Source organism: Pholcus phalangioides, unplaced genomic scaffold (assembly GCF_987345545.1).
Source record: "Pholcus phalangioides strain wild (caught in Gottingen) unplaced genomic scaffold, Ppha-v1.0 ptg000015l_1, whole genome shotgun sequence".
Taxonomy (NCBI): domain Eukaryota; kingdom Metazoa; phylum Arthropoda; class Arachnida; order Araneae; family Pholcidae; genus Pholcus; species Pholcus phalangioides.
In genome coordinates this window covers 696,195-719,941 of record NW_028301608.1, presented here as the reverse complement: position 1 = coordinate 719,941, position 23,747 = coordinate 696,195, and the positions used below count along the sequence as shown (strand labels likewise).

Sequence of the window (23,747 nt, the reverse complement as noted above, 5' to 3'; positions counted from 1 at the left end):
CGTGGATGAGGAGAACTAGTGTTACGTTCAAGCACGTGGTAAAACAAATTCGTGGCACCGCCCACTCGTTATGCTATTATGTGTTTAAGCTAGTATCGGTACAAATTCGGGAGGTGGGGGTAACCCAATGTGGGTTAAGCCTGGTCTGAAAACCAAACTTACAAGTACGTTAGACTTGACCTTATAAGTCTGTATATAGTGGGACTTCGATTAACGACCAAAAATTGTGAACAAAAACAACAAATTAACGAGTGATGATTGGTATTAAGAGCGAAAATTGTTGGATTTGGTTACTCAGTTTCACAGGATTATAACTGAAACGATGGTTCGTTTTTGTCAACACACATACTGTAACAATAGTTGGGAACCCTTGTGAAATTGGCCAATCCATCTAAAATTTTATGTTTGTATACACGTCTCTGCCAAAGCCTGAAATTGAACAGTATTACTACGTACTAATGAAGTTATTGATCAAGTTACACAATCAATGTTCAATTACATTATGCAAATACACTTTGACCTTTGAAGACCAAACACATCCCGCTTCCCATCTCAGTGAGATATCGAAGCATTCTCTGAGGATGGGTGTGTGGAGATTTTATTAAATATCTTCAGGATAATAAATAAAAATATTACATATAGATTTGCACAAATTTATTGTGAAATTTAAATTTCATTTACGTAACTTTATTTAAAATAATCTGTAAGCTTTAATTGATGCATGTTTGTTGCCCTTTTAACTATGAGCCTTCACAAATTCATTTATACAAGCAAGAACTGCAAATATTTCGAGCACTATCTCAGTTTTTACAGGATTTGTTTAGCATTTTTCACACTACTACTATTTCTAATTTCTCTGGAGAATCTTTTGCTGTATTTCCGTCCCCAGAGTCGTCCATACATTCAGCAATAATTTCGGTATCAGTCAAGGTGCTGAAAATTTGAAAGTAATTTTTTTAACTGATATTTTTTTTGATTTTTATTGTTGGTTTCTATTATGTTTTGCATGCTGATGTTTTTTTTTCGGTGTCCGTAGTGTCTGACGGCCTTGGCGACTCTTCGTCGGGCCATCAGACATGTGTGGTGCCAAAAAATCGCCAAGTGGCGGACCATACAACAGCTGTTCCCATCTTCAACATTGTTCTGAGATTCATTGAAATTTGAGTGATCCACCAGATCTGATCCTTCATCATTGAGATGACCGATTACACATTCCCAGATTTCTTGAAGCAATTTAAAATTGTGTGTTGGCTGACTTTTTGCCATGTTGAAAAAGCCATCCACATGCATTCATCCCCCGTTAATCATAGTATCCATCAATGATTCAAGAATCCATCAAAATTCATCAAACACAATGGGCTGCACAGATGACTTTCTTATCAGTCTATTCACGTCCAATGAAGAAAAGCTGTATTTCATCTAAAAGAAAAGGAAATTTCAGTGTTTCTTCCCCTTTTTATTATTATACTTGGTCTGCGGGATTTTTGAAAAATTCTTCAAGATAGAGGTTAAAATACATTGATTTAGCACTAACTGCAAGGATTAATTTATTTTTCAAGATAGTCAAACGTCTTTCTCGAAAATTCTATCCAAATTATAGGCCCCACATCCTAAAGCATGGCTCTTAGGTTGGAGCCTCTGGCGGGTCCCCAGACCAGACTTTTCAAAAGAAATGATGAGAATTGTCCTCGGCCGCAGGGCTAGAGCCCTGTCAGCTCCACCCTTGTGAGGGCCATGATCGGAATGTGATGTTTTGACAACTAATCTGACACGAGGAGGGACTTGTGTACTGTCCCTCCTAATGACAACTGTGCGTTGTCATGATGGAGCACTCAAGACTGCCTTTCAAAGATCTGGTTGCTTGTGCCTCACCGAACCGTTGCATCCTAAAGCAGAATGTTTTGCATTGTTCTGCAACAAACCCTCTGCTGACTGGAAATGTTATGTAGTAAAAATCACCTGGCATGCACCAATTCGTTAGGAATTCCACAGAGGAATGTAGTAGCAAATTAGTATAGGCCAATTGACGACAGTTCGCGGAACGACTAACACATCAGCGCCCATGTCTATCAAAAAAGTCCCGTTGGTAGAAGGATCTGCCAGTATGACTCAGTGCACGACTGCCTTGTTAGTTTCCCGCTGAGGTTTTGAAGGAACAGGGCTTTTGACATTTCTTAGCCTGAGCTCCAAAATTGGTGTGGTAGAAGCATAAGCCATTTTCAGCGTGTTTGTATTGGGCTCTGTTGAGGGATTGTGAGCGAGAATGCCTTTTGTGATAACAGAATCGAGGTCTAGGCGACTGCGTTCTCAGGTCGACTGGATGCTGAACAGATATTTGGAATGGCCAACTCAGCGATTTTATCTGCCATCGAAGCGAGTTGTTGAAACCCTTTGCTTGAAGCAGCTAGTATAGCTTGGACATTAGCGGGGAGTCGCGCTAACCACAACAATTTCAGTAATGCAACTTCCCTTGTGGGAGTTGCTTGCCCGGTTCGAAATATCCAGTAATAAGGTGGCAAACAACAAGTGGAAAATGCTTGCAAGTAAACTTTCGCATGAAATATTATTTATTAAATTCAATATAAAGTTAGTCAATTTTAACAGTAGATTAGTACAACATGGAGCCCTCTATTTGACATTAACAGAAAGATACTGGCTCACCAATTGATGATCAACAGTCAAACTTTTATGCTGATTGGACATCCGATGTTGTTAGTCACTTCGACATAGCTTTTCCCCGCAAGTATTAGTGAAGGTCTCTCGGTTGAGAGCTGGATCGTTTCGATCAGCACCAGGAGGCCTCTCGGTTGAGAGTCGGATCTATTCGAGAAGTGGCCTCTTGGTTGAGGGCCGGACCACCTTGATCAGCTCCAGGGGGCCTCTCGGTTGAGGGCCGGACAACTTTGGTGTCACTTACTATATGTAGCTTTGACAAGGCCAGCTGCTACGTTTACATTCTATCAGCAATAAAGAATTTTGACTATGAAGATTAATTTATGCTTTTGATTCCGGACCTGCCGGAAAACAAATTCAAATACTGTAAACTATTTCATTTTAACTAATTATCAGCTTATTTTTTCCAGCCTAAGGCTAATGGATACGGTAACACGACGGTGAACCGTCCTACTAGAGGGCTTCAGTTGAAAAGAACAAATAAAGGATGAACGCAATGTGAGAGACAAAGAGGGAGGAATTTATACTCCTATTTCACAAGAAATTTGGGACCACATGTCCTCGCAAGGCCTTTTCGCCTCAACAAAAATATCGGATTTACATATTCATGCATCACTATATTATAAACATTACAATTGAATTATTACATTGGAATCTGGCAACATGACACAATCCGGAGAGCTGATCATACTCTCCCGATTATGTAAACAATACCAACAAGACAATAAGAAATTAAATGTTCCGACGGAGGTCTGCAGCCCCCCCCCCCCCCGCCGAAAACAAGTGAGAAGGTTTTAAATAAACAAGCATGATTTATTTTGTATGGACACATAGAAATATAGGACATCACATAACAATGGTTATGTGGATCTGCCATGCCGACTGTGGAGTAAAACATTCAATTTTTTTTTGCAACTTGCGTTGCTAGGTAACAATCATTTGCACCAGAAAAATGCGAAGCCCAACGTCATCATTTTCCGCCATCGGTAAAAGTTCAAGTAGAGGTCGTTACAAGTAGTAGCAAAAATCACCATGACAGTGTTTTCTAAACATTTCCTTAAAATTCTTCCAGATTGTTCTGCTACGTATGTTACAGATTTCTGCATATCTTGCTTTGGGGATCATTGCATTGTTTAAAGACTCACAGGTCTCTCCTGGTGTCAGATTGCCTGTCAAAGCATCACATTCCAATACTTTCACAACCAGCTTATTTCCCCCCGATCTTGCCCCATGTGACTTTTTTCTTTTTTTTTGGATAAAGAATTTTCTAAGCAAGGGGCAAGGATTCTCAGGTTCCAAAGAAGTGCAGGGAGCGGCGACGAAGGCACTCAAGGATGTGATAAAAAGCTTGCAAAGTACATTTACATCTATGTGCAAACAATGGCAAAAATGCATAATTATAAAGGATAGTTACTTTGAAGGAAACATCAAAGGAACAGGTTCTATCTGCATTCTTCCAGAATGAAATAAGTCTCTGAACTTTTCGAACATAATAGTATATCGGTAGACGTTTATCTTGCCTACACCATTTTACTGAGGCCTCAGAGTACTTGCCCCCCCCCCCCCCCCAAGAATTCATGGGTATACAATGTATGTTCCCCCATGTGGATGATCCTTAGGCAAAGCACAAATTGAGCCATGTGCAGCGTTCGCGACACAAAGCAGGGCAGCATTCTGTTTTTCAGCCAACGGAAATCAGAGGGACAGCGCAAATTGAGGCACGAGGTGACTACGTTAAGCGCGTGTACGCGCACACTCGTTGGCACTGCTGTTGAGTCGCAGATTTTCGTGCCCCGCGCGTACGATTCTTCGTATTCGGTAGGGGTTTTTTAAAAATTAAATCGTCATTTTGATAGAGTTTGTATTCTCTTATGAAAAATGTTGTTTAATATCAACATTATTTACATGTATTATCAATTATTTTCTTTCTTTCTGAGTTTTTATTAAATATTGTTCTTTCCAAGGTTTTGACTTTCCATTAGCTCTAAATTTTGATTCATTATGGAGTTATTTTTTGGAATTCATTATGGGATTCATTAATTTCGGAATTTAAAAATTTGTTAATTCTGAATTTTTAGAGAAAAAAAATCCACTTTTGTTTTTTTTAATAGCCTACAAAATATTTTCCATTAAATTTCCAAATTCGGCTTTAATTCCGAATATTCATTAATTATATTTTATCGATCGATAGAGGAATAATTTTTCATTAAATCTGGAATTTAATTATTAATTTCACTAACTCTGGTGTTTCAGTAATCTATTTTTCCATTTAATATGAATTTCCAGCAGTTTTGGAATTATTTATTAATTTTAAGTTGTGATCAATCGTTTCATTTGTTTTAACTTTTCACAAGTTCCAAATTTCAATCATTAATATCAGGAATTAATTTCAGAATATTAATTCATTCCAATTTCTGTTTTTTTAATCTATATATATAAAATTGATTTTCTGTGTGTGTGTGTTCTCTATACAAATCTACAATTTTAGATCGATCGTCGCCAAATTTTGCATATATACCAAATGGGACCCGACTTGAACGATAGGCTACTTTAAAATTTGCCCAGGGCAAATGCCCCAAATGGGCAAAAAAACTGTCCAGCAACAATGGTTTTTGGGCCTCAACAATCACTTTCCGAACGTTTACTTTGGTTACCGTGGTTCCCTAGCAATGCGTTTCAGACGTGTATATGCCTTTACAACGGTTTGTCACTTCTTTATTCCTGTTAGTATATGTATAATAGTTTATGCCTTTATAATGGTTTGCCACATTTTCAATATACTCTCAGTAATGAGGCTTTTTGAATAGACGTCATAATCATCATCAGCATCGCTTTGAGAGTCAGGAAAAGGGTGATCCTCATAGAAATCAGTGCTAAAATTGTCGATTTTACTGTAGAAATGCGGAAATTAGTGGGATTTACCGCCCCATCAATAATTTTAAAAATTGTATTGAATTCTCGATTTTTGAAATATTCAGTTCGCTTAGAGATATATGAATTAAATATGAAGTAATTAGCCAAACCTATACTTTTGAGTTGGATATTCGAGCAATATCATTGATTTCATTTATATCTTCTCAAGTATGAAAATTAATGTCTCCATATTGTCTCTTTTGATATTTATTTGCATAAATTCATGTGGGTTAGGATATTTTAAAATTAGTTATGAGCCCTTGAAAAGTGCATTGAAAAAATTCCACAGCTTTAACTAAGGATTTTTGGAAGCTGGAACAGACAGGTGGATAACTTAAAGTTCGGGGGGGGGGGGGGGGATCGAAATACCTAGCGCCCCTTAAAAAAAGAAAAATATATATTCATTTCTACGTTTCTGTGTAAATCTAGATTTGTTTATTTCGCGCAGGTCGCCATATTGGTTAATTTGGACACGGTTTGTATGTCCCTCAAGAAAAAGAGAGGGAGATATCACGTGATCCAAAAAAGCCTCATTGAAGAAAACCCGGGCAGCGCCGGGTATTATGGCTAGTTATATAATATAATAATCTTTAATTAAGTTTATTATGTGATTCATTCTAAATTTTGAATTTTCTTAAATTATAGATTTTCATTAATTTTTGTAAGCCTTGAATTTTCATTAAAATTTTTATCCCTCCTAAATTTATCTTAATTTTTATCCATTTTCAATTTTGATTAATTAATGTAAAGTTTTCATTAATTTATGTACCTTTAGTTTTTTTAAGGAATAATTCATCAGAAACATCTGAATTTTCAATAGTTTAATTATTTGCTAATTTTGAATTGTCATCAATCCTAATTTTTTTATTTCACATTTGATAGTTCACATTTTTAGTGTTCACATTTTTATATACGGTATTTTAATGTATATTTTTCAGCGCATTCCCGTACTTTATATTTTAATTAATGTTATGTCTTCATTTAATGGCAACTTTAATGACCAATAATCAGGATCCGGGAGCCTCCCAAATGACAAGGTTCCAGTCCCCGAAATCGTTTCCTTTCGAAACACACTGGGAACGCGTTCCAATATGCGCATCCCCTCGCTTCGTGTAGGGCGTGTTGACGTCGTCGAACTCGGGTCCCGCCCACTCGCGAACGCTGCACGCGACTCAATTTGCACTTAGCCTTAACCTCATACACACATGGTCATCTAGAAATTATGCCCAAATATGAAGAACTGCATTGAATAGAAAGTCGTCACATAGCTATTATTTTAAGAGTGTCTACCATATTAAATATAGGTTTGGCAGCGCAAAATACCATCATTCATAAGAAAGGATTTAAAAGTCCCATTTAAAAGTTAATTAAAAGCGTTTGCTTGCCACTCCTGATACTATGGTGTGCCTCGAGTTGGCCACTCCTGGTGTAGCTCATGAGCAGGAGCCACCACTTATCAAAGAAATAGTATCTTTTGGGAAAGACCATGGGACTGAAGTTGAATGAGGATGACATTCAAGAACAAGGGAAAGGCAAACTCTGCAATTGAGGCAATTCAGAAATGATTTGAAAATCAATAAATCTAATTGTTTTTGAAAACAGTTCTACTGCAGAGCTGTCTTAAGAACATCATGGGCCTTCGGGCCAAATGATTTTTCTGAGGCCCTACTTGGAAAATTCTCGAAAAATCCAACTACTTCTCATTTTTCTCTGAGCCCCCTCTTCTCTTGAGATCCCCGGTATGTGTCTGGGTGGACCCATGCATTAAGACGGCACTGTTCTACTGATCAGGTTTTTTCATTGATATCAGATTCTCCATAAAATGCCAAATGCAGTCGAACTTGGTTAATTCGAAGTCTAAAGTCGTTGAAAAAAAGTTTGAATTATCTAAAATTTTCGGAATTACGTAATTGGATCTATCCTGTATCCATATAGTGACTACAAATTGCAACTAAATCATCAACATTCACATACGATAATTATCAATCATTACGAAATTGTTTCCCAAATTCAAATAATTTATCTTTATAATAATGGATCTTAGCTGCTATACATTAATTATTCCAAGGTTTTGGAATCCACATCACTGTGGAATTTCTTGACCATGCTTGAAGCCAGATTTATGGAAATAGTTTATGGTCATCCATTATGAAATTTTTTCTCAAATTTTGCTTATCATTTTTACGCTGTCCAGGAAATATACTTTCATCAATGCAAAGGTGGACAAATCCCAGGTGCCAGATCGCGGTGAAAAAATTGGTGTTGGTGCCTAAAATTTTCCTTGTCTAGTTATTAAATTGCAGGTTGAAAGCAGCACAAAATATTTGGAATTTATGGCAGCATATTTGCCAACATGAAAAAAGGTTGAGAACCACTGCCCTAAATGACAACTTTTAGTTCAAGAAGATATATTCTCCAGAATTATTCTTCAGAATATTCTCCAGGTCATGATGAGAGGTTTTGAAAGTGTGGTTATAAAGACTTTAGAAATCATTAAATTGAAACATTAAAAAATTTATTTTAAAATTAGATAAATTTTCAGAAATAAGTTCACACCAAAAGAAATTAAATTAAAGTTGATTGATAAAGAAAGCATTTATTATATAATTATCTTCATTCTAAGAAGATACAGAACTGTTGTTTTTTGAATGCACAATGCACTTATAAATCCTGTATCACTCACATTTCTTTAAAAGCTGTGAAATTCAGCCCTGCTGGTTTAATTTTCTGGCTTTCAATATTGTGGTCTATAAACTTCAATATACGCATCTTCTTAACAGGAAGAAAGACGGGTAGAGAATATTCTTATCAAAAACAATAATTATAAAATTATTGTTATCGCCCCTTAAAAAAGGGGAAAAAATATATTCATTTCTACGTTTCTTTAAATCTGGATTTATTTATTTCATTAGTCGCGCAGGAAGTCACCATATTGGTTAACTATTAGACACGGTTTGCATGTCCGTCAAAGAAAGAGGGAGATATCACGTGATCCAAAAAGCCTCACTGAAGAAAACCCGGACAACACCGGGTATTATAGCTAGCAAGGGCGTAGCGGGGGGGGGGGGGACTTGGGGGTCTGGTCCTTCCCCCCCCCCCCGAAATGTGAGAAAATGACCGAAAAAAGGGAAAAAGATGGCCAAATCCATTGTTCGGTCACTTTGGTCCCCCCCCCCGAACGAAATTTCTGGCTACGCCCCTAATAGCTAGTTATATATATTCTTGATATTACTCTCTGGAAAGATTTTGGGAAATGAAGAATATTCTCATCGAGTATTCTCTAGAAGTACTATTAACTTCAGAATAATTTTTATTTTCTATAAATATATTTCCCCTAGTGATTTATGAAAGTAGTCCTTCCAGAGAATATTCTCAAGGATATTGTATGTAACTATATATTATAAATAAGAGGAGAATATTCTCATCAAGAACTTATAATATTCTGAAGTTATTTATAATAGTAGTCCTAGCAGAGAATATTCTCCTGCATGAGAATATTCTCCGAAAGATTATTCACGAGAATTTAAATCTCTAATTCAAAGCATATGTGATAAGGGATCAAGTTTAGGTTTTTGACCTTAGAGACTAATTCAGTATTGAAACAGTCAAAAACTTGTCAAATGATGAAAGCAGGGCCAGAACTAGTTGCTTGGTCACCAGGGGCAAGGGTGCATTTTCACGCCCCCTTGTAATGTTGGAGAGGTTTCAGAATGAAATTTGGACCTCCTCAGGTCCAGTGCCTGGGGCACTTGCTCCACCCCCCCCCCCTAGTTGCGGCCCTGGAGATGAATGTAAATATAATTCAAAACATAAAAACACTGATTAAAAGCATTTGTTTTTTAAGCTCAGTCGACCCTCGTATTACATATTTATGGTCTTCTACCCATTTATGGGAAAACACTGTTCCTATTTTTTCTGGTATCTGAACAAAATATGAATTGTACGTGTCAACGATGGCCCTTAAGGCTTTTCCAGTGTTTCTGGGAATTTCTCTGAAAGACAATAAACGAGTGAAAACTTGGCAAGAAAAATTTGGCAAATTGACAAAGCATAACAAAACAAGTCAACTGCGCATCATTAAGGTGTCAATGAATCTGCCACATAGGATGCCCTCTACATGTCTTATAATTGTAACACACCATATCATAGTCAGCTTGATCAGCATGATGCGAGTATTTAAGCCTTGCTACACACGTTACTTAATAGTGATGATTGCACATTCAATCAAAGACAAATCACACATCTCAAGTTGTAAATGAATTAAACCATCGCTAATATTGCACAGACAGAATTCAATACTTCTTGTTGCTGTTGCAGCCCAAGAGAACAGCCTGGCGACTGACAGACTGCTCTTGCTGGCTATGAAGAGGGTTATAGACAAGTTTGTGCGTGTTTATGTAGATGTGAAGTGCTTCTAAGTTAATAGAACCAGCTAATATTGCTGAGCTGAATGGAGATTTTTTCGCCAGTCCCACGGCACATTTTCTTGGCCACTCTACTGATCTTATCAGCTGCACCTCATAGGAGGATACCTACAGTGGTATTGGAAGTCCATGTAGTGTAAAGTGTGTGTAAGGGTCAAGTCTGCGAAAAATTTTGAAATAGCTCAACGCACATAATTTTTGCTCATAAAATGCCATCACAACTGAGTCTGCACCTGTAAGAAAAGAGAAATTGCTCCAAGTGTAAATAACGAAGCGCCAGTGGCTAGAGCATGCCTGCTTCAGGATGCCTACTTCTACTGCCCTGATCTCTTATCTATGTTCTGGTGGGGAAGCGAATCAGGAATCTAATCCATTGATGATTTGATGGATTTCTGCATCATCGTAACCATTTTGGTGATTTTCTTCTGGAATATCACCAGCGCTTACTCAAGTCCATGTCCATCCCTTTTCATTGTCTTCATGAGGGGCATTCTGAAATGAAATGGCAAACTTGTCCATCAGTTCAACTTGACTCTCATCCATGCTAGTGTCCGGAGAGAATGAAGGATTCCTGTAGTTTGTCATTGGCACAGTATCTCGAAATATAAATCAGTTTTCATTGCCTGAAACATTTACAGCAAAACAGTTTTTGGTATAATCACTCCTCAATGACAACTTTTAGTTCGAGGTCATGATGAGAGGTTTTAAAAGTGTGGTTATAAAGATTTTAGAAATCATTAAATTGAAACATTAAAAAATAATTTAAAATTAGATAAATTTTCAGAAATAAGTTCACAACACACAAAAGAAATGAAATCAAAGTTGATTGATAAAGGAAGCAATTATTATATAATCACCTTCATTCTAAGAAGATACAGAACTGTTGTTTTCTTCAATGCACATGCACTTAAATTCTGTATCACTCACATTTCTTTAAAAGTTGTGTAATTCAGCCCTGTTGGTTTAATTTTCTTGCTTTCAAACTTTAATATTGTGATCTACAAACTTCAATATACCCATCTTGATGGGAAGAGAAACGGGCATTCTCCGGAGAATATTCTCTCAAAGGACTACTATTATAAATTACTAGAGAATATTCTTATCGAAAATAATAATTATTATAAAAAAATAATTATCGTACAAAAATAATTATTCTCAAGTTATTTATCAAGATTATTTATTATAATACATGTTATTACATATATTCTTGATAGTACTCTCTGGAAAGATTTCGGTAACTGAAGAATATTCTCATCACGGAGAATATAATTATTTCCTATAAGAATATTTCCCAGTAATTTATGAAAGTAGTCCTTCCAGAGAATATTCTCAAGGATATTATATGTAACTATATTATAAATAAGAGAATATTCTCATCAAGAACTTATAAGAATATTCGGAGAATATTCTCCGAAAGATTATTCTTGAGGATTTTACATCTCTACATATAATTATGTTTCTGAAATAAAGTCGTTATTCGTGGTATTCGTAGTCTCCAATCGATTTTTAAAAAATGCAGTTTAAAAGAACATTTAAAACTATGAAAAAGTGTAACGTATTTGCTTAGCCGTTACATTCCGTATTCTTTTTTTTATATTTCCCAACATAGAACCAGCATTTGCGAATGATAACAATGAAAAACAATTTTTTCTTTAAACTATTTATTACAACATTAAGTTTTTACATTTTTTAGAACTTTTAATCTATAAGGAAACAAACATAAATACAACAATTTTTAGAGTTCTTAACTTTAGTAAATATTGCATATTAATAGATTAAGTCTCACAGATCTATCAGTCTGTTAGAGGAGGTTTTCATCACATCTACAGCCAGTGTCTCCTTTCTTCAACTGTATGAGTATAACCGCTGTGTGTCCCAAGTGGTCGAGATTCTGTGACGGCATCAGCTCTGCCATGCTGTCCTGACCTATATCTACTTTCTCCACTTGAGCTATACGCGACCAGGTTTCTAGACCGGTGAGGAGTCTGTATCCCGAAGAGAAGACTAGTACTCCATCTCGTTCGTTCTACGGCAGACAGGAACAAGAGCCCAGTGGCACTAAGCCATTACATCTAAACTTGATTAGATTGTCAGATCACCAGAACATGGAAATGTACTCCTATTCGAGGCGACATGCCTTGTTAGTATGTTAGTCTAGCTTTAACAATAGTGTTAGTATGCCTCGACCTCAATTAGTGTTGTGTAGAGCTTGCGATGGGAGGTTTCCCTGGTCTAGGGGTATAGTAGCTGATAGTTTCAACTGTAAAGGGTGCTTGGATAGGAATAGGCTGGAACTCGAGATCAAAGCTTTACGGGAAAAAGTTAGGGTGCTAGAGGGCCCGGTTATAACTGAGCCTCTGGTCGTCGAGCCACCTGTTGATGAAGAAGCAATCTCCACGAACAACGACAGTTTAGAGGGCGAATGGGTGGTCGTGGATGAGGTAGAGGGGGATAGTGATAGGGGTTTAATCATCGGCGATTCTATGGTTAGGGAACTTGGGAACCGAGTGTGTAGGGATTTTCTGGGTTTCGAGCGCTGTTGTCTTCCTGGGGGGGGGGGGGGGGAGATTGACAAAATCTAGGCGTTTTTCATCGCCGAAAGTTGCCCTTGTGGGTGATTCTGTGGGTGGGAACGAATCAGGTAGAAGCGAATATTAGTGAGTCTCTGTCAGACTATCGGGATTTACTGTTATCCGCTAGGGAAGGGGGTTCAGATGTGGCAGTGATTCCAGTGCTGCCAAGGGGTAGTAGGGAGTATAGGAGCAGGATCCACCAATCTATATATATAAAATTGATTTTCTGCCTGTCTCTCTCTCTCTCTGTGTGTGTGTGTGTGTGTGTGTTTTTTTTTTTTTTCTTTTTTCTTTATACTCAACAATCACTTTCCGAACGTTTACTTTGGTTACCGTGGTTCCCTAGCAATGCGTTTCAGACGTGTATATGCCTTTACAACGGTTTGTCACTTCTTTATTCCTGTTAGTATATGTATAATAGCTTATGCCTTTATAATGGTTTGCCACATTTTCAATATACTCTCAGTAATGAGGCTTTTTGAATAGACGTCATTATCATCATCAGCATCGCTTTGAGAGTCAGGAAAAGGGTGATCCTCATAGAAATCAGTGCTAAAATTGTCGATTTTACTGTAGAAATGCGGAAATTAGTGGGATTTACCGCCCCATCAATAATTTTAAAAATTGTATTGAATTCTCGATTTTTAAAATATTCAGTTCGCTTAGAGATATACGAAGCCCAGGAGATTAAATATGAAGTAATTAGCCAAACCAATACTTTTGAGTTGGATATTCGAGCAATATCATTGATTTCATTTATATCTTCTGAAGTATGAAAATTAATGTCTCCATATTGTCTCTTTTGATATTTATTTGCATAAATTCATGTGGGTTAGGATATTTTAACATTAGTTATGAGCCCTTGAAAAGTGCATCGAAAAAATTCCACAGCTTTAACTAAGAATTTTTGGAAGCTGGAACAGACAGGTGGATAACTTAAAGTTCGGGGGGGGGGGGGGGATCGAAATACCTAGCGCCCCTTAAAAAAAGAAAAATATATATTCATTTCTACGTTTCTGTGTAAATCTAGATTTGTTTATTTCGCGCAGGTCGCCATATTGGTTAACTTGGACACGGTTTGTATGTCCCTCAAGAAAAAGAGAGGGAGATATCACGTGATCCAAAAAAGCCTCATTGAAGAAAACCCGGGCAGCGCCGGGTATTATAGCTAGTTCAATATTGACCTGAAGGACATTTGTTCCTCACTTGGGGTCACGTTCTTGGAGCTTCCCGCATTTACCGATAGGTGGCTTCGTTCGGATGGGATCCATCTAAATAAGAGGGGGGTCTGGGAGGTTTACGATAGTCTTAGGTCAGGTTTTTTACTCCCAGACCACGTAGTCGGGAATGCGGGTTAGTTAATGATAATCACAACAGTACTGACGGGGAATTACCCACCTCTGACGTGGATGGCTTCTCGATTGACACTAAATCACCGGGCAAATTAAAATGTGTGCCAATAAATGGCAGGAGCTTGGGTAATAAGAAAGATTTGTTAGAAACTATGATAGTTGTGGAGGGCTTGGATCTTATAGCCATTACAGAATCTTGGGCAAACGATGGGGATGAATCTTTCTTACACATCTCAGGATACGATATTTTTTTGAGAAATAGATCTGATGGGAAAGGGGGTGGAGTGTTGATATATGTGAAATCCTGTTTGAAGGCTAGAGAGTGTAACATGCAGAGAAGTGATATTGAAACTATACGGGTTGAGCTTGAGAACAAAAGACGTCATAAACTTATTGTTTGGGTTTGTTACAATCCACCGAATAGGGATACAAACTACATGTGTAAGCGTAAGAGGGTTCTCATACTAGGGGATGTCAATTACCCAGGTATTGATTGGGAGAACCTTTCATCTAGAGATCAGTATGAAATAGACTTAAGTTGGTGCTCGAAAATTTTTTTGTATCAGCATGTATCAGAAGCCACTAGGGGTACTGCTATTTTGGATTTAGTTCTTACTAGTTCTATGGATCTTTTTGAACATGTTTCGGTGGGGGAAGAGTTTTCTTCCAAGATCATCATATCGTCAGATTTCACTAACTTTTCCTCGTGTAAGGTTGATAACAAAAGACTGGTTCCTTGTTTTCGGAGAACTAACTTTGATGTTTTGAGAGGAACGTTAGCGGAGGTTTTCAAAGACCGGTTGGAATCAGTAGGGGTGGTAAGTCAATGGGAAGAATTTAGTACGAAGCTGTCCTCTGTTTTGCACGTCGTTATACCCTTTGTTCGAAAAAAACATGTTTGTACATCGCACCCTCTATGGTTCACGGATAGCGGCAGGGTTGTTTGGTTTAAACCACGTTGGTTTAAACCATGTGGTTTTTTTAAAAAACCACTTCGGTTTTTTTCAAAAAATCAAATAAAAGTTGCCTAAATATAATTTTTTTCCTTGAAAAATATCATATTGGTTCATTATTAGCCAAAATGTTTCATTTTTACCACATTTTATATCCTTGGATACATTCTGATGGTATATCTTTAAATGACATAAGATTTTATAAGCGGTTTTTTTCAAAAAGTCTCATAAAAGTGGCCAGAATATATATATTTTTCATATGAAGTATCTTAGTTATTTAAAGTTATATACAAAAGCCAAAATTTCTCATTCTTACAACATTTTCTACCCTTTGGCTACATTCTGATGCTCTATCTTTAGCAAATTCATGAATAAGGATTGCATCACACATCTAAATGTAGTGGTGTATTATCTCACAGGGTTTTTTTCCCCCTTCACAAAGAAGCAGCTACAGTAGTGACACGATCATGCTAGGGGCAGGTGGTCCTATAATCCAATAAAGACACCAGCTGTCCTTAAAGTACAAAGACTAGTGTACTAGTGGTTACATTACCTCACATACATTTTCATTTTCTTTCCCATAAGAAGTAGCACGTCTCCTACTGTATATCTCCCAGTCTTAATATTCAATAGTTTTTTTTTATACTTTCACACACACACACACACACACACACACACTGTTAAGCCCAGTTAATCAAGGTTCTACTGTATAGTAGTAACAGATTTTTGAAAAATAATCAGCTATATACTGGGTGATTATAATTTAAGTTTTGATTCCAAAACTATACAATAAGTACTGATCAGAATGACTTGAAAATTTGCATGGATACTCCTGAAGCAATGGAAGTTTCTTTCGCAAAAAAAAAAGTGCAAAATGTGCAAGTAGACGATGCTGTACTTGGCCCACAGTATAATCTATTTTGTGCAACCACATCATTTCGGCACTTCCACAGCATCAGTGTGTGATAGAACTTCTATCAAGATGCACATTGCAATACCAGCAAAGCAGCTGCAGAAGACCCATTTTGACAGGATGCACCTCAACCCTTGCAACTCCTGGCTGTGGGGGACCACAAAATGTTATAAACAGTGGTCAGATTAAGTGGTTTAATAAAGCTGAATTGCAAGAACATCCACATTATGACCGTGGCATACTCCGATTTCGCTGTGGGAACAAGAATTTTTGTGCTTTCAACCTCATAGTAAGAACACGCGGTGGACAACATATTTAACATTTCTTAAGTAAGTTGTAGTTATTTGTTCAATTACTTTGTTTCTTGTGATGTTTCCATGAATTATGAAATCGTGAAATGCTATAATTAAGTTATTTTGCCATGACTGGCTATCATTTCCATTCTGCGGGCAAATTTCCCGCATGTTGGATGATGTCGTTAATTTTACATTTTTAATTATCTTTTTCCCCTTTATCAAATAAAATTGAATTTTTTCAGGAATATTCATGTCAATTTTCAAGTCATTCTGACAATCGTTCTTTTTTTACAGTGTTTTGAAATCAGAACCTTAGTTATAACCACCCCGTATATCGTAAACCATTGCTAATTAATCTGCATTATTTATGCTTCATTAAATACATTATATTCACCTAATTTTTATTGCTTTTTGCAAAATAGCTTCCTAATTAAGTATGCTGAAAGTAACTGGAGAAAAACCTTTATATACTATATGGTTAATAATAACATTAAAAGAATTTTCAAACACACAGTAATCCATTGAGTTAAGCAAAAAATAATTAAATTGCAAAAGTTGGTTTTTGTTAAAATGTAATAAATATTTATTGATTTAATTAGCATGGGAATAGTGTTAATTTCATTAATAAACATTTTATTTTAGTTTGTTTAATGTTAATACAAATGAAATTTTGTTTTTAATGTTAATACTATTTAAAACAAAAAAACCGGTTTAAACCAAAAAAACCTGGTTTAAACCAAAAAACCAGGGTTTTTTACCAACCCTTCGGATAGCGTGAGGAACCTTTATCTTGAAATGAAAAGAGCATACAGAGAGTATAAAAGTGGATGAGGTGACCTATCATTGTTTACTGATAAAAGAAGACTGTTGAAGAAAGCGATAAGGGATAGTAAAAACAAAGTTGAATCTAGGTTGGCAGATAACATTGGCTCTGACCCAAAATCATTTTTTCGATACGTCAATAATGGATGTAAGGGGACAGTTGGCCCCACTCTCGATAGGAGGCTCTAGGGTAGAGAGCAATGTAGGCATGTGTAGTGCTTTCAATGACTTTTTCGCATCGGTTTTTAATGGAGATAATGATATTCGATGTACGGGTGTTGCATGGGGTAATAAAACCCTCAATGATATTCAAGTAGAAGACGTGGAGGTCTTAAATCTTCTAAGAAATATATGTGCAAGCAAAGCACCAGGACCAGATGATATCTATCCCAGGGTCCTCAGGGAACGTGCTAATGAATTGTTGGGGCCAGTCGCACAGATATACAGGAGTCGTGTTGCTGAGGGTATCATCCCAAGAGATTGGAAACTTGCTAACGTTGTTCCGATATTTAAGAAGGGTAGTAGAGAAGCTGTGTCCAATTATCGTCCAGTGAGTTTGACGAATTCCCTCTCGAAAATTTTGGAAATTATCATCAAAAGGCAGTTTGTGAAGTGGATAGACGAGAATAATGTATTGTCGGATAATCAGCATGGGTTCAGGAAGGGGAAGTCATGTGTAACTAACCTCTTTTGCTTCTATGATCACGTGACGAAGGCTTTGGGTAAGGGCAAAAATGTAGATGTTGTTTACCTTGATTTCCAGAATGCATTCGATCGTGTCCAACATGGTAAACTCTTGAAGCGTTTACACGAGATTGGAATTGGGGGCAACATGCTGAATTGGATAGAATCATGGTTAAGAGATCGCAACGAGTTATGGTGAACAGGGAATTCCCTGGTTGGACAGACGTCACAAGTGGAATTCCTTAAGGAAGTGTCCTTGGTCCCATACTTATTTCACTTTTTATCGACAAACTCGATCAGGGTATCGATGGGATTACTAGCAAATTCGCAGATGATGTGAAGCTAATGGGGGTAATTGGGGATCAAAACGATAGGGAGTTGCTATACTCCCTATATATACTATTGCACATTGAAATTCTTATGAAGCTATTAACTGTACATGGCCCACAGACTGCATGAAGGTAAAAACATTGCACATTTTTCTTGTATAATTATATTGCAAAACATTTATCGCAATTTGATATTGTGCATAATATTTTCATATTCTTTATACCGAGTTAGACGACAACTCTGCGAGATCCCCACCAGCAGTCCGCGGAACCCTAAGACCAAAAAAATCTCAATTCAGCTCAGCAATATTAGCTGGTTCTATTAACTTAGAAGCACTTCACATCTACATAAACACGCACAAACTTGTCTATAACCCTCTTCATAGCCAGCAAGAACAGTCTGTCAGTCGCCAGGCTGTTCTCTTGGGCTGCAACAGCAACAAGAAATATTAAATTCTGTCTGTGCAATATTAGCGATGGTGTAATTCATTTCCAACTTGAGATGTGTGATTTGTCTTTGATTGAATGTGCAATCATCACTATTAAGTAACGTGTGTAGCAAGGCTTAAATACTCGCATCATGCTGATCAAGCCGACTATGATATGGTGTGTTACAATTATAAGACATGTAGAGGGCATCCTATGTGGCAGATTCATTGACACCTTAATGATGCGCAGTTGACTTGTTTTGTTATGCTTTGTCAATTTGCCAAATTTTTCTTGCCAAGTTTTCACTCGTTTATTGTCTTTCAGAGAAATTCCCAGAAACACTGGAAAAGCCTTAAGGGCCATCGTTGACACGTACAATTCATATTTTGTTCAGATACCAGAAAAAATAGGAACAGTGTTTTCCCATAAATGGGTAGAAGACCATAAATATGTAATACGAGGGTCGACTGAGCTTAAAAAACAAATGCTTTTAATCAGTGTTTTTATGTTTTGAATTATATTTACATTCATCTCCAGGGCCGCAACTAGGGGAGGGGGGGGGTGGAGCAAGTGCCCCAGGCACTGGACCTGAGGAGGTCCAAATTTCATTCTGAAACCTCTCCAACATTACAAGGGGGCGTGAAAATGCACCCTTGCCCCTGGTGACCAAGCAACTAGTTCTGGCCCTGCTTTCATCATTTAACAAGTTTTTGACTGTTTCAATACTGAATTAGTCTCTAAGGTCAAAAACCTAAACTTGATCCCTTATCACATATGCTTTGAATTAGAGATTTAAATTCTCGTGAATAATCTTTCGGAGAATATTCTCATGCAGGAGAATATTCTCTGGAAGAACTACTTTCATAAATCACTGGGGGAAATATTCTTATAGAAAAAAAAAAAAAGAATTATTCTGAACTTAATAATAGTCCTTTCAGAGAATATATTCTTGAATATTCTCCTCGATGAGAATATTCTTCAGTTCGCGAAATCTTTCCAGAGAGTATTATCAAGAATATATGTAATAACATGTATTATAGTAAATAATCTTGATAAATAACTTGAGAATATTAATTTATTTTTATAATTATTATTTTTGATAAGAATATTCTCTACCCATCTTTCTTCCTGTTAAGAAGATGCGTATATTGAAGTTTATAGACCACAATATTGAAAGCCAGAAAATTAAACCAGCAGGGCTGAATTTCACAGCTTTTAAAGAAATGTGAGTGATACAGGATTTATAAGTGTATTGTACATTCAAAAAACAACAGTTCTGTATCTTCTTAGAATGAAGATAATTATATAATAAATGCTTTCTTTATCAATCAACTTTAATTTAATTTCTTTTGGTGTGAACTTATTTCTGAAAATTTATCTAATTTTAAAATAATTTTTTAATGTTTCAATTTAATGATTTCTAAAGTCTTTATAACCACACTTTCAAAACCTCTCATCATGACCTGGAGAATATTCTGAAGAATAATTCTGGAGAATATATCTTCTTGAACTAAAAGTTGTCATTCAGGGTGATTACACCAAAAATTGTTTTGTTGTAAATGTTTCAGGCTATGAAAACTGATTTATATTTCACAATATAAACAAAATTAGTAAAAAAAATTAAATTATTTAAAAGAAAAATGAATATTCTCGATTATTCTCCAATTTTTACATCCAGGAGAATATTCTCACCTCACATCTCTACTTTGAATAAACAGCTATGTTTCGCTTTGTAAATTAAACGGGTAATCAGTAGTTTAGATAAAATGGACTACAAAATTACATATTTGTTCTAGATTTTTGTATATTGAAAAATTCAATATTGCAAGTTAATTAATATTTTGTTTTAATTATTGTAATAAATTAGTGTTTAAAAATGAAACGTAATATACAAAAAAGTAGGTTGCTCATCATTTTATCAACCTATCGTGTTCAAAGTATTACCCAAAAAGTGTCCAGTTACGTTTTCGACAGTTTAAACCAGTTTTTGATATGCTTTTGGAAACCCAACCCTATACAGAGCGTATTGTTATGCTAAAATCATTATTTAATGTGATTATATGTAATAACTGAGATTTTTTTGCGCATCATTTAGACGCAAGTGATGATTTGAAGGTGTCCTCTGATCTGTTAGCAAATTTGTTTTTGTATATGTGTTCTCTGCATGATCGTGAAAAATTGAATTTTTTTTATCTAATTATGAATTTTTCTATTTTCATGTTTTTTGACCACAGGTTAATGCAGTATAAACTCATATATGAGTTGATACATTTATCTTTTAGGACCTTGCAGCGGTAAAACCACTGGACAAGCTCGACTGAGCACATTTTTTGAGAATCTGGGATGGAAAGTAAGTTACAGATTTTAAAGTTCTCAGCTAATGAATTAGTTATATTTTGTATTTTGTTGCCGTATGAGATTCATTTTTTCTTTTTAAAATCCATTTTGATGTACAGTAATCACTAATAAATCAAAAAAAAAAAAGATTTTTAATGGCTCAAGTTTGAATACCTACCCAAAAGTTCCTCGTTACATAATTGATAAATAATTACATTCTAAACATTATAATTGTACATCACACTTCCCATATTTTTCAATACCTTTGTTATATTAGGAACACATTTTACACATTGAAAATTTATCATTTGTTTTGTTCTTGCATAGCCGGACCTGACATTGCTGTCTTTTTCCTGGTGTGGTAGTGCTTGTTGTTGTTAGTAAAATTCCAATTCCTGAGCAAATAAGAGTCTCTCACTAAGCTATAAGGAAAGTGAAATGAGGACTTCGTGAGCCGTCCCCATGTGACTGCATCACACCCTTTTGAAGCGAAACAGGCAAAACATTTTCTGAACTTGTTAATGCAATGAGGCAATTCCAAATACAAGACCCATATATTGTTTTTTTTTTAATTTTTCGGTCATTAATTATTTATCTGAAATTTTTTTTATAAAAATGAATACTTGCTTTCTTACAAGAAAAGTACCCTTTTTGTAGAAGCTAGAGAGGAACTATTTTTAAAAAATAAAAAACAGCATACATTTCTCATGTGTTTTGCATTTTTGTGAAGGCTTGGCTTCCACTTCGAAAATTTAGCAGTGAATATTTCCGTGAATTAACTGCTGAAAAAGAACTTTCAATGCAAGAAATGAAATAAAAATTAAAGAAAAGTTTTTAATATTTTTTCCAACATTATATATACAACAATATACACACAGGGCCGTAGCTTGCCATTACTGTGCAAGAATTTGAATTTAGACTAGGGGGTAGACCTTTCTACCCCCTTTCAACTAGGGCCCTGTGCAGGTGCACTTTTTGCACCTGTTCCTGCCTAGTTACTCTCTGTGTACACATGCAAGGTTTTTCCAATAAACAATTTACAATCAGGTCCACAGAGCATAATTTGAAATATTACAATCACAATTCACAAGAGCACTTATATGTTTGCTATCAAATAATTACTTAGTTAAAATGCATACCTCTGTGTAGTATTTTATACAAACTTTAAATTTGAAGGGAGGTTTTTCCTTCCAACATATGCAATTATTCACAGCAAATTAAGAACTTTAACATTTTCATTACATTCATTTTCATCAGGACTCTACAACTGTCATGTTTTCTCACATTGCAAGGGTACCAGAAACTAACACATTTTCCCCTCTAATTAAGACTGATATTACATATATAACTCAGCAGTACATATTAAGCAATTCATCTTTTAATATAAAACCATGTGCACTTACTTATGAGGCTATGCCAAATACAGAAAATGCACTCTGGCTATGCCAAATGTAGAAAACACACACTGGCTAATTAATAATACATGCACGGAATGCTTTTGGCACTATCAGGGGTCTGTCCAGACTTTTTTGGTGGGTCCTGTTTTTGTGAAAAGAATCATTAATTTTGTGAAATAAGCAATTTTGTGGGAAGCGAAGTAATTTAATTCATCACAAAAGAAATGAAATTCCCAATTTATGGTTTTATTAATTTGTGTTTTGTTAAGGGTTCGTTTTTTAGGTCCAGAATTTTGTGAAATGACTAAAAAATGGACCCAAATTTTGATTGGACAGATCCTTAACAATACTTCGTTTTATTGTAAAACTCAGCTTTGCAGAATTTTTTTGCCACTTTGAGAATATATATTTCAATATCTCAATGCATTGAACGTAAGAATATTTTCCTTTCTCGTACCCAGAAAACACATAATCTAACTTCTTCATGTATAAATGCTTTAAACATATTTCATATAAAGGGTTCCCTGATAAAATGAAATTTGTTTTCGATTTTCTATTATTATACCTACCAGGGTGGTAGTATTCTGCTTTAGCATTTCAGCAATTAATTTATGTAAAAAAAACAATCATGTGCTCAAATTTCTATTAATTTACAGATAGGATTCAGTGATTTTCATCACTACATTTTTGGCTGTATTAGTATTTTTATTATATACAGTAAAACCTTGATAAGTCGTCACCTCAAGTTATCGAAAAATTATGACGGCTTAAGTGGAGTGACGACTTAAACGGAGTTCCGTCAGTTTTAATGTGCAATGTTATGAAAATCGTATAAATTCAAAGTAATATGACATTTATTAAAGTATGAATCAAAATAGCAATATTAATCAAATTTATAGATTGTGAAAGAAGAAAAAATAGCAATTTTTTTATCTTTTCTATTTCATTACTTAAGTTATTGCGATGAAATGTACTGTACACTTTGATTCATACTAGTAATTTTTAATTTAGACTAACAGAGCAACTGTTTGAATAAGTAGCTTTTCTTCATAACAGAACTCTCTATTGCCCATTAATTTTACATATACATCAAATTCAATTTTAGTGTTTGAATTCCTCATCAGTAGTTCATGATGCTTTAAGGCGATTGGAATGTCGTTTAACTTTAGAAATAACATTGAACAAGCACGGAGAATGCCAACAATTTAATTTATTAGATTAAACTCAACAAAAACATTAGTGTAAACGGTTAAAAGTAACTAAACATAATTGAATTAAAAATAAGGGGAAAATAAACACGAAGTTAAAATCGACGAAATGAAAAAAGCAACGTATGCTGTATATCACGCTATTTATACTCGTTATGGGCGTGGCCACACAACACATGAACATTCGATTACGATTAATACACACAATTGCCAAGAACCAAAATATATATTCAAAATAGTCAATATTGTGACCACCACAATGCGACTACAAAGTAATCTCGAATACTTTTGACTTGGTGGAGGGGTCCTGGGCAGGGAAAAGAGTAAACAGAAGACCTCAACTTGGAAAAGAATGTCTAATTTTTTTCAACATAGATATTTTGTTTAAATTTCAAGCCCTAAATTAAGAGAATCCATGCTTTCTATGATTACACTGGTAAACAA

General features: G+C 35.7%; 1 protein-coding gene across 1 annotated transcript in view; it reads left to right on the top strand.

Annotated features, from left to right (window-relative positions):
• Ttd14 (TRPL translocation defect 14) overlaps positions 1-23,747 on the top strand; it is a 63,759-nt gene that overhangs the window by 397 nt on the left and 39,615 nt on the right. The window contains exon 2 of the mRNA XM_089242468.1: positions 20,644-20,711. Within this exon, the coding sequence (XP_089098594.1) occupies positions 20,644-20,711 (68 nt within the window). The remainder of the gene's footprint in view (positions 1-20,643; positions 20,712-23,747) is intronic.